We start from the raw sequence: 12,243 nt of genomic DNA on the forward strand, positions 1-12,243 counted from the left end.
TAGGCCTTGTGACTGCTTGACTTGTTATGTCTCTCTTTATAATGAGAATATAAGCTACAGGAGAACTGAAACTTTGCCTTTTTCACTGTTGTGTCCCCAATTCCACAAACAGTGCCTGGTACACGGTAAGTGCTTAGCAAACATGTGCTGAATGAATTAATGAGAGTGAGTGAACGGGCACTGAAATATATAGACACCATGTGAAGTTTTTGAGAAAAGGCTCTCTGAGAGATGGGACAAAGAAAAGATGCTCTCTGAGGTCTACAGGATTTAACGTAGCTCTTTTTTAGGTAGAGGAGCCTGAACATTTAGGGCACGAGGATACTGGATGCCAGGATCCTAGACAAATCCAGAAACCCGGCCACACAAATGTTGCATTTTCATTGAGTGGCACCTCCAACATGTTACCCATGCCCAACAGGGCTCAGTTCTGCCCTTCCTCTGTCCTCCCTGAAACTGCTTATCCCCCTAACACCCACCACTTGCTGAGGAACCGTGAGAAGGGTCTCACTATTACCCTGTAATCACTGCAGGTCAATGACAAGGAGCTTGGGAGGCATTTCAGTTTGAGCGGCTGGTGAGCAGAGCGGGATGGGCAAGGGCTGCTCCTCACCAGGATCTGTTCAACTCACATCAGTGTCCATTCCACTTACCTCGGTAGCCAATTCCTACCAACTGTTTGTGCTTTCCTATTTAAAGTGATGAAAGGTAACACAAACATTGGGGGAAAAAGCAACTTCAAGACCCATATACGGTAACAATCTAACGACATAAATATCATGGTAAAGTTATTTCCAAATACCTGGAAAGGAATCCTTATACACACGGAAACTGAACTGGTGTAATGGTTAATCTCTACGAATAATTCACTGTGGCCAGGGAGTCACACAGATCCATAACTGACCCTTTATACAAATCTTAGAGGAGTCCCAAGATCCGAATTCCAACCTCTACGAGTTACATTTAAGTACAGGTTCTAATGTCCATCTCACAACTTTGGGCTCCTAAGTAATAATGCTAATAGGTAATATTTATTTAGCACAAATTATGTTTGCCCTGATCTGAACTTGTTATGTGCAAACTCTAGAGGTGCAATGTGGCTAAGAGCTCATTTTGCCTAAACTGGCAAATGGAGAGCCATCGAAACCTGATTTGTTGAAAGACTACTAAACAAGCTGGGGTAGGAGTCTGAATAAAGGCTGGGTCCTCTGGCTCTTGAATGATTCTGAAATCTTTACCTTTCCTTTGTAACACTGCAACAAGGACAAATACGACAAGGAGTGGAATTTGTAAATGGGTATGTGTGACCTTTTGTGCAAACATGCGGTAGATCATGAGCCAAAAAAAAAAAAAAAAAAAAATCAGTTTTCTACCGGTAAAAATAATTAGCAGGGCTTCCCTGGTGGCACACTGCTTGAGAGTCCGCCTGCCGATGCAGGGGACACAGGTTCGAATCCCGGTCCTGGAAGATCCTACATGCCGCGGAGCGGCTGGGTCCGTGAGCCATGGCCGCTGAGCCTGCGCGTGCGGAGCCTGTGCTCCGCAACGGGAGAGGCCATAGCAGTGAGAGGCCCGCATACCACAAAAAAAATAAAAATAAAGAAAAATAAAAAAATGGCAGTTTCTTACAAAATTAAATATACTCTCACCACACAATCCAGCAGTCGCACTCTTGGCTATTTCCTCAGATGAGCTGAAAACTTACAGCCACACCAAAACCTGCACACAAATGTTTACAGTAGTTGTATTCATAATTGCAGAAAAAATTGGAAGCAACCAAGATGTCCTTCAGCACGTGAGTGGATAAATAAAGGGTCATACAAAACACAATGGAATATTATTCACCAATACAAGGAAATGAGCTATAAAACCACTAAACATGGAGGAAACTTAAAGGCATATTACTACGAGAAAGAAGTCATCTGGAAAAGACAAAACTATGGAAGCAGTAAAATGATCAGTGGTTGTCGGGGGGGGAGGGGGGATGATTAGGCAGAGCACAGAGGATTTTTAGGCAATGAATCTATTCTGTATGGTATTATAAGTGTAGATACATGTCATTATACATTGGTCAAATCCATAGACTGTACAACACCAAGAGTGAATAAATTAAACTAAGGACTCTGGGTGATAATGAGGTGTCAGTGCAGGTTCTTCGACTGTAACAAATGTTCCTTTCTGGTGTGGATGCTGGTGGAGAACCATGGGACCGAGTATGTTGGAATCCCCTGTATTTTCCACTTAATTTTGTTGCAAAGTACTCTGCAATAATAAAGTCTATTAATTAAAAGAAAAGTCAACGTGTAAGCCTGGGGCTGTGGTGAGGAACACAACAGTAGAACTAAGCATCACATAAAGAATTCGAGTGGATGTCCTAGGCATTGGGCTGGCCCTAGAGGCCAGGAGAGTGTCTGAATGCACATCAAATTAACTGAGCAACTCTTACATGCCTGTTACATTTACATCCCCAGTATCTTCACAAAATTCTCGCACTGTAATTCTGGCTCAGAGAAAATCAATGATTTTTTGGCTGAAGCTCCCACGACTAGACAGTAGCAAAGCGCAGGTTTGAATGCCATTTCTGCTGACTCTAAGTCCAGTTCTCCCCTCTAAGTAACCGCTGGAAAGCTCAAAGCAGTGACTATGGAAAAGTTTGCTTTACGAAAGACATCACGCTTCAGATTCAACTTTGCACATACGCATACAGAGTGGGTCCATGGATGGACTGAGTTTGTGGCTGCAGGGACAACACAAAACCACATCAACAGCATCACATTTATTTACTTCACCATTAAAAGAAAAATAAGAGGCTGCAGGGGAGGTGATAGGGAAGGAGAACTGAATAGAGAATTGTTATTACTATCCAGAGTAATAGCCTTTCCGGAATTTCCCATACCAAGGACAAAACTTCATAATGGACAGAGTCAGCTTCCCCTGGAGGTCAACTCTCTCTGCCATGATGAGGAAGGAAAGCTTCTGCAGCTCTGGAGAAGGGCCAGGGAAGGTGGCCTCACAGTCTGGTGACAATGCAGACCTCCCCAAGTCTCCTTTCTTCTCTACAGTGCATGCCAGGGACACGGCCCATCTTCCTCACCTTCATGCCCACATTCATCTTATTGTTCCATCTCCAAGCCTGGCTGGAAAGGAAGATAAAGCCTCCCCACCTTCCTATTTCCGTGCTGCTCCAAGAAAACAAAGTCTCCATTCCATATTGCTTCAGGAAAACAGAAGACACACACACACACACACACACACACACACAATTCCAGTACCTTACAAAGCTCTGGTCTTAATGTTACTATTCTAACATCCAACTCCCTTCGCAGCTGGTAATTATAGGTCCCTTTTAGAGTCCCCACCCAACCACCCATTTTTAATATCCTAAGGGTGCTCACCTGAAATCTCCCTTATTCTGACGAAGATCTTTCCAAAGGTCATGCAGAGCCCTATTCCCAGGCCACTTTGCCATAATCGATCCAGCGCTGGGTGGCAAAATTGATGGCTTCCGCGCAGTTGAAGCCAGAGCGGTAGCCATAGGGAAACGTCACCATGAAATCTCCAGCCTCCTGAGTGACCCGATCGAAGGGGATGCCGTTGTCCTTCAGGACCTTGGGCAAGAAGAGAGCCACCTTGTGCCACAGGAAGGCCTCACAGCACCGCGAGCTGCCCGGGAAAAGCTCCCTGGCCAGGCCTTCCAGGCACCGGCCATGCTCCGGGGGCACCACGTACCAAGTCTTGGGCTCCCCGAAGTGCAGGTAGTTGATGCTGTAAAGGTCCATGTCCTCCGTGTGCCAGGCGAAGGCGGTCTTCCACATGCCGAAGTACAGGTAGGGGGTGTTGACACCATCGATGACCACTCTGCACTCCTGTTCCAGCAGGTCCTGAATGGTTCCCAGGTGTCCAAGGTTCCACCGCTTCGTGTTTTCATCGAATAAGGAGCCACTGACGTCCGCACCGTATACTGGTGAATCATAGGGGCGTGTTTTCCAATATTTTTGCTCCAGATCCTCAAAATTAGAGTAGAATGGAGTCTGGTGTCCTTCACTGTTTGTTAAGCGGCGATACTCACTCACGGTCATGGCTTTCTTCTTTTTGTGGTGCTGAGTAAACACACCTGCCTGCCCAGTGGTCACCTGCTGCAGGGGAGCGGCTATTAAGATGTCATCGGTATCATCGTACATCTGTCTGCCTTTCCATCCTTTCGGTGGAATTACCTTGGCTAGGCCAGCCCGGTGTGCACCTTGCCACTCCATGGCAACAATATATTTGCTGAAATCTTCAAATTCTTCCATGGTTGGGTGGACGATCGTAATCTTACAACTTGGGTTCTGGCTCCCAAAGTGCTTAGACTGCGTGGCGGCAACAGAATAAGCAACGGACTGCCAGCTTCTTAGGTATGCTTTGGATACCTGAGAATGCTGGGGAGTAACCTCTCCCCTATACTTCCTTTATTTTTAAAGAAGTTTTGATAGAGCTGAAAGGCAGGAACTCAGACTTGAACTTTTAAACAAACGAGGTGGTATCTTCTCCAGGCTTGTCAATCCACCAGAAGGACTCCACTCTTGTCAGCATTTTGGAGCCAAAGGAAATCCAGTATTTCCCAGAGGAGACGGCTCTCTGAGCTAAGTCCTGCCTCAGCCTGCAGCTGTGTGAGTTTCCTCTGTTGGGGGTATAAGTGCCTGAGACCTCTCCAGATTCCCACGCTTGAGTGCATGGGTGGCTTCTCACCTCACTGTAGCAGAAAGTCTCTTCATGGAAGTTTCCAAGCCAAACCTAAAGAAAGTACAAATTATTGAAAAAAAGTGGATGACAGAACAAACTGATTTAACATCAAGTAAAAGAAAACTGTATAGTAATCTTAATTTCAAAGTTTGAATTTAAGGGCAAAAAGTACACTCTTTTGGTAGGCATGTAAACTGGTGCAGCTATGGTGCATACTATGGAAAACAGTATGGAGGTTCCTCAAAAATTGTAACTAGAACCACCATATGATGCTGCAGTCTCACTTCTGGGTATATAGCTAAAGGAAATAAAAACAGAATATCAAGGAGATATCCGCCCTCCCACATTCACAATGGATAAGATATGGAAACAACCAACATGTCCAGCGATGGTTGAATGGATACAGCAGATGTGGTACATAGATACAATGGAATACTACTCAGCTATAAAAAGAATGAAATTTTGTCATTTGCAACAATATGGATGGTCCTGGAGGGTATTATGTCCAGTAAAGTAAGACAGAGAAAAACAAATATGGCATGGTATCACTTATATGTGGAATGTTAAAAAAAAAAAAAAAAAAGAGTAAAACTTACAGAACCAGAGTAGAAAAGTGGTTGTGGGGGAGGGCAGGGAAGGGAGGGTAAAAGGGTACACAGTGAATAAAGTCTCAGGAGCTAATGTTAACCACGGTGACTATAGTTGATAACAATGTGATGTATACTTGAAATTTTCCAGAAGAGTAGGATGTAAATGTTCTTACCAAAAAAAGTAAATATATGAAGGAAATGTGTTAATTAACTAGATGGGGGGAATCCTTTCACAATGTATATCAAATCACCACAAAGTTGACCAAATATTTTACAATTTTAAAAGTCAATTATACAGCAATAAAGCTGAAATTTAAAAATAAAGAATTAGGACAAATCATAAGACAGAAAAAGAGGAATTAAAACTTAACTCAACAGTAAGGACATTAAGGAAGCTGGAAAAGAAAGGAGTTAAGCACTCAACTCAAGAAATTGGATGGCTTAACCCAAAAGATAAATTAGGGAAAGGAAAACAATGAAATAAGCTGAAACAATTACAAAACAAAACATAACACCCAATAGAAATGATGACTGAAACCAAAATGCAATTTGTAGACCATGAAAAGTGTAAAAACATAAGCATAAGAGAAAAGAGAGAAAAGTACAAGCATATCACGTTATAATAAAACAGGGAACGCAGATAAAAATCTACCATTATAGAAAGAATGCCTATGTAAACAAAAGCAGGAAAAAAGCACAGAATACAAATATACACATCCTTAACAAGCATTATCCTTAATGTGTAAATACCTGAAACATTCTCATTAAAATCTAATCATTAATTTGCATTGATAGACAAATTATTAGAAATATAGGGTTCACTCAGAATGGGAGAAAATATTTGCAAATGAAGCGACCGACAAAGGATTAATCTCCAAAATTTGCAAGCAGCTCATGCAGCTCAACATTATAAAAACAACCCACTCCAAAAATGGGCCTAATGGACATTTCTAAATGGAGACCTAAATGGACATTTCTCCAAAGAAGATATACAGATTGCCAGCAGACACATGAAAGAATGCTCAACATCGTTTATCATTAGAGAAATGCAAATCAAAGCTACACTGAGATATCATCTCACACCGGTCACAACGGCCATCATCAAAAAATCTACAAACAATAAATGCTGGAGAGGGTGTGGAGAAAAGGGAACCCTCTTGCACAGTTGGTGAGAATGGAAATTGATACAGCCACTATGGAGAACAGTAAGGATGTTCCTTAAAAAACTACAAATAGAACTACCATACGACCCAGCAATCCCACTACTGGGCATATACCCTGAGGAAACCATAATTCAAAAAGAGTCATGTACCAAAATGTTCATTGCATCTCTATTTACAATAGCCAGGACATGGAAGCAACCAAAGTGTCCATCAACAGGATGAATGCATAAAGCAGATGTGGCACATATATACAATGGAATATTACTCAGGCATAGAAAGGAACGAAACTGAGTTAGTTATATGTAGTGAGGTGCATGGACCTAGAGCCTGTCATATAGAGTGAAGTAAGTCAGAAAGAGAAATACAAATACTGTATGCTAACACATATATATGGAATCTAAAAAAAAAAAAAATTGTCATGAAGAACCTAGGGGCAAGATGGGAATAAAGATGCAGACCTACTAGAGAATGGACTTGAGGATATGGGAGGGGGAAGGGTAACCTGGGACAAATACAGAGAGTGGCACGGACATACATACGCTACCAAACGTAAAATAGATAGCTAGTGAGCAGCAGCCACGTAGCACAGGGAGATCCGCTCAGTGCTTTGTGACCATCTAGAGGGGCAGGATAGGGAGGGTGGGAGGGAGGCAGTTGCAAGAGGGAATAGACATGGGCACATATGTATAACTGATTCACTTTGTCATAAAGCAGAAACTAACATACCATTCTAAAGCAATTATACTCCAAGAAAGATGTTAAAAAAAAAAAGATATATAGGGTTCAATCAAGTTTCTAGACACTGATTAGCAAACAAAATCTATAGATCCCATACACCAGTTAACAATCAATTATGAAGTGAAAGAGTAAAAAGGTTTTAATCCCTTTAATAACAGAAATACATGGCCCCAATGAAGAAATCTAAAAATGATATGCATGCAATGCTTATACTTTAAATGCATAAATAAATGTGAATTTTACCAGGGGAAAAAAGTTGCTTTCTGGCATAAAATGTCATCCTTTTCATCTTTATGCTTTAAAGGAAAAAAAAAAAAAGGCCAAAAAAGTGCCTGCCTTCTGCCAGTCTAAAATCTTAATCCCAAATGATGATACACAGGACCCAGAAAATAGTTTCCTTGAAGGATTCAGCCTCTGAAAGAAACAGGCTGTGCTCAAAGTCTGGCTATATATGTCCCACACCAATTTCAATTCAATCAGTACCACCCCAAATCTAATACCCTCATATCCAATCAAAATCTCTAATTTGATCCCACATATTTTTCAAGTCCCTTCCAATTGACACACTCCTGACCCAGTTCTAGAAACCCTCTCATTCCCATTACATCGCAGTGCACTAAATGAGGTGCTTTTTCCTGAAAATTTTTGTGATTCTTACCAAGAAAATATTAAGAAAAAAATTAACTTCACAAGTGGGAAAATAGTTTAAAAGTAAAAACTCAAGGAAAGGATATCCCAATGTATAGTACCCTCTCTCTCGCTCTCTCTCTACATGCATAAACAGTGTCACTTTTTAAAACTTCTGGTAGGAAAATAACTCTTTTGCTCATAAGCACAAATTACAGAAATAAAGTGACCTACCTTCTACCAACAAAATCCTGATTCCAGTTGGAGATATTCAAGGACCCAGAGAGAGAGACAGTGTTCTCTGGGCAGCTGGCCTCCAAATGCAGACCCATGTCCTGACGGCTCTGGCTTGCTACCTGGGCAAAGGTATAATCTGATCAGCACCAGTCAACGGTAATTGCTCTCGTTGGTCAGCCCACTTTGTCTGCGCCACTTTGAGTTTTTAAACCAGTCTTACAGCGAACTAAGAGGTTGCAAATAAAGGGAGTGGGAAAGTCAAACCAAGCAATTATTAAACAAAAGAAACCTGGTCTAGCAGCAATTAATATCGAATGCATTTATAAGGTAAAAGTAGGGCAGCTTATAGTTATGAAAAAGAAAAAGTCATGGGAAAGATTACAATGATGCACTTTATGCCCCTAGACACATAGCACTGAGACACAGAACACAAAGACTGAGAATTATAAGGTAAAACTGACATATCTGCAATCATGGTGTGAGGTTTTTTTTTCAAACACCGTTCTTCCAGAAACTGATACATGAGGACAGAAGAAAATTAATAATGTTACAAAAGTATAAACAATGAAGTTAACAACTTTGATTATATTTCCTGCAGCAACCACATAGCAAAATGCTTTTCAACACATATAAAACATTTACAAAAATTTACCACTGTTAAGACCACATAATAAATCTCAATAAAAATTCCACAGAATCTATGTATCGAGTACCCTCTTGATCAATCTTTTATTTCAATCATGAAATAAAATTGAAAGTCAATAACGAAAAAAGGGACCACCACCATATTTATTTAAAAATCAATATCCACATAACATCTACAACAATATCCATATAATAGCTAAAAATCTATTGATTTTTATGTTGTCTGCAAGTAGTTAGTAAAAACTAAACCAAAATACCTCAGAATTATTTGAAAGAAAAAAAAGATAAAAATGATACAATTCAAAAAACAAAAGGGAAAACAACCATATACAAAAGTATAAATGATTAATAAAATAGAAGTCTGTTACTTAAAAAATAAAATAAAGAAACAACAGGTTAATAAATTATATAGTACTCCCTGCTACAGGAAGAGAGTGCTCCCTGCTTGGGAAAAGCTGGTGCAGAGTGGCAACTGGTGATGGGACTCGGGGAGGGGTAGTCATTTTATAGAGGTGGACCCTGCCAAACACCATTTTAACCAGGTCAACATCAAGAGTCATAAACTGGGACTTCCCTGGCAGTCCATGGTTAGCACTCCGCACTTTCACTACCTAGGGCCCAGGTTCGATCCCTGGCCAGGGAACTAAGATCCCACAAACTGTGAGGCGTGGCCAAAAAAAAAAAAAAAAAGCCATAAATTATTTGGATAGTATATGTCCTTGATATGATGTGATTAAAATGTGACAAAATTCCCTCCGTAATCTTCCTCCAAAAAAACAGAGAAACCCAAGATAATCATAAGAAAAGCATCAAATTCCAATAAAGGGGCATCCTACAATATACCTGACCAGTATTCCCCCCGACTGTCAGGTTTCTATACAAACTTTTGGTCAAAAACAAGGAAAGTCTGAGAATCTGTTACAGCCAAGAGAAACCTAAGGAGACATGAAAGCTAAATGTAATTTAGATGAGATATTGGAACATAAAAAGGAAGTTGGGTAAAAGGTGAGGAAATCTGAACCAAGGATAGCCTTTAGTAGACAATAACATATTGACACTGGTTCATTAATTGTCATCAATATACCATGGGAATTAAGACGTTACTAATAGGGGGACATGGGAGTGGGGTCGGGTCAATACTCCCTGATCCACGTGCTCAATGCTCTGTAAATCTAAAACTGCCCAAAAGTTTAGGTATTACTAAATATAATATTGTAAATAATAAATAAACAGGAGAAGGCATTAATAAACAATATTAGAATAAAAAAATTTGAAACATACTCTGAGTTTTGGAAACAGTCTACCATACAGCACATTCTAAACCAAATGATTCTATGAACCACTATGTGACATAATCTTTTAGAGCACTTTCAAAAATATTTTAAATTATGAAATATAAAGTGTTCACAGAAATCTATAAAGCATATATGTACACTTCAACAAATAACTATAGAGTAAGCAGAAGTGGAACCCCTACCCAGGTCAAGAAATGCAACATTGCCAGGCACCTGGCTGCCTGACTTGTGCTCTTCTGCCCAGATTACAGCCCCTTCTGCCTCCTGGACTGACCTTATCCTAACTATCCACATAGTAATTTGGGGAAACATTATAAAATTAAAACTCTGTCCATTTTTGAAAACTTTATATAACCTTGAAGAAACACAATTGTATTTATGTCCTTTAGTGTATTTTTGGTGTATTTTTTCATCACTTACGTCTTTGCATGCAGCTGGACTCCTCTGTTTCAGTGCTGTAAAGTATTCAACCGTATAATCGTGTTGGGCCGGGGCCTGTGAGAAGAGGGTCTGTCGCGCTTCTGGGGCGTGCTCCCTCCTTCCGGAGCCCGATGGACAAGCCTGGGGGAGGGAGAGGTTGTGCCCCCGGTTGTGGCCGCGAACTCTCCTGTGGGCCGTGTTCTTACCCATACCGCAGACCCCCCCGCCCACCCCCCGCCCAGTCGTGGACTTGGCGGCTCGTGGAGCGCCTCCGTGGGCCCAAAGGGGAGAGTCGATGGGTGGGGGATGACTCACCGTCGGTGAGAAAGCCTTCTCTAGCTGTCCGAGAGGGAGCCTTGGGGTACCGGACCCCAGCCGCTGCCCTTCTCAAGCGTGCAGTGGTCACGGTGGCCACTGCCAGAGAACGTGGGGCACAGCCCCTCGCCTTCGCAGGAGGGCTTGCGCCGGCCCTGTGGTGGGGCCGAGCGCCGCTCTTTGCCTACCGCTGGCCGCGCCTCCCCGCTCTGAGTCGGGGGAGGGTCCCGCCAGGCCTGCATCCGGCGCGGGGCCGCGCGTATGCGTGTGCGTGCGCATGCGGTGACCCCGATGGCGAGCCCAAGGGGGCGGGAACGCCCGGATGTCCCGTCTCCCCAGTCCCGCAGCCGCGAGGAGCCCGTCGCGCCTGCCCTCTCCGCGAGTCGCAGCGGAGTGTAAAAAAGTGTAAAAACATAAGCATAAGAGAAAAAAGTACAAGCATATCACGTTATAACAAAACAGGGGACGCAGATAAAAATCTACCATTATAGAAAGAATGCCGATGTAACCAAAAGCAGGAAAAAAGTACAGAACACAAATAGACACATCCTTAACAAGCATTACCCTTAATGTGTAAAAACCTGAAACATTCTAATTAAAATCTAATCATTAGTTTGCATTGATAGACAAGTTATTAGAAATATAGGGTTTCTAGGAATGGAAGAAAATAGTTGCATATGAAGCGACCGACAAAGGATTAATCTCCAAAATTTACAACCAGCTCATGCAGCTCAACATTATAAAAACAAACAACCCACTCCAAAAATGGGCAGAAGACCTAAATAGACATTTCTCCAAAGAAGATATACAGATTGCCAGCAGACACATGAAAGAATGCTCAACATCGTTTATCATTAGAGAAATGCAAATCAAAGCTACACTGAGATATCATCTCACACCGGTCACAACGGCCATCATCAAAAAATCTACAAACAATAAATGCTGGAGAGGGTGTGGAGAAAAGGGAACCCTCTTGCACAGTTGGTGAGAATGGAAATTGATACAGCCACTATGGAGAACAGTAAGGAGGTTCCTTAAAAAACTACAAATAGAACTACCATACGACCCAGCAATCCCACTACTGGGCATATACCCTGAGGAAACCATAATTCAAAAAGAGTCATGTACCAAAATGTTCATTGCATCTCTATTTACAATAGCCAGGACATGGAAGCAACCAAAGTGTCCATCAACAGGATGAATGCATAAAGCAGATGTGGCACATATATACAATGGAATATTACTCAGCCATAGAAAGGAACGAAACTGAGTTAGTTATTTGTAGTGAGGTGCATGGACCTAGAGCCTGTCATATAGAGTGAAGTAAGTCAGAAAGAGAAATACAAATACTGTATGCTAACACATATATATGGAATTTAAGAAAAAAAAATGTCATGAAGAACCTAGGGGTAAGACAGGAATAAAGACACAGACCTACTAGAGAATGGACTTGAGGATATCGAGAGGGGGAAGGGTAAACTGTGACAAAGC

General features: G+C 41.7%; 1 protein-coding gene across 1 annotated transcript in view; it reads right to left on the minus strand.

The window, feature by feature from the left end:
* Positions 1-12,243, minus strand: part of LOC101279704 (lysine-specific demethylase 4D-like) — a 61,920-nt gene that overhangs the window by 26,486 nt on the left and 23,191 nt on the right. Inside the window, 1 exon segment of the mRNA XM_049714091.1 lies at positions 4,115-4,773. Within this exon segment, the coding sequence (XP_049570048.1) occupies positions 4,115-4,292 (178 nt within the window). The 5' untranslated portion in view covers positions 4,293-4,773.

The sequence above is a fragment of the Orcinus orca genome, chromosome 8 (assembly GCF_937001465.1).
Source record: "Orcinus orca chromosome 8, mOrcOrc1.1, whole genome shotgun sequence".
In the NCBI taxonomy this organism is placed as follows: domain Eukaryota; kingdom Metazoa; phylum Chordata; class Mammalia; order Artiodactyla; family Delphinidae; genus Orcinus; species Orcinus orca.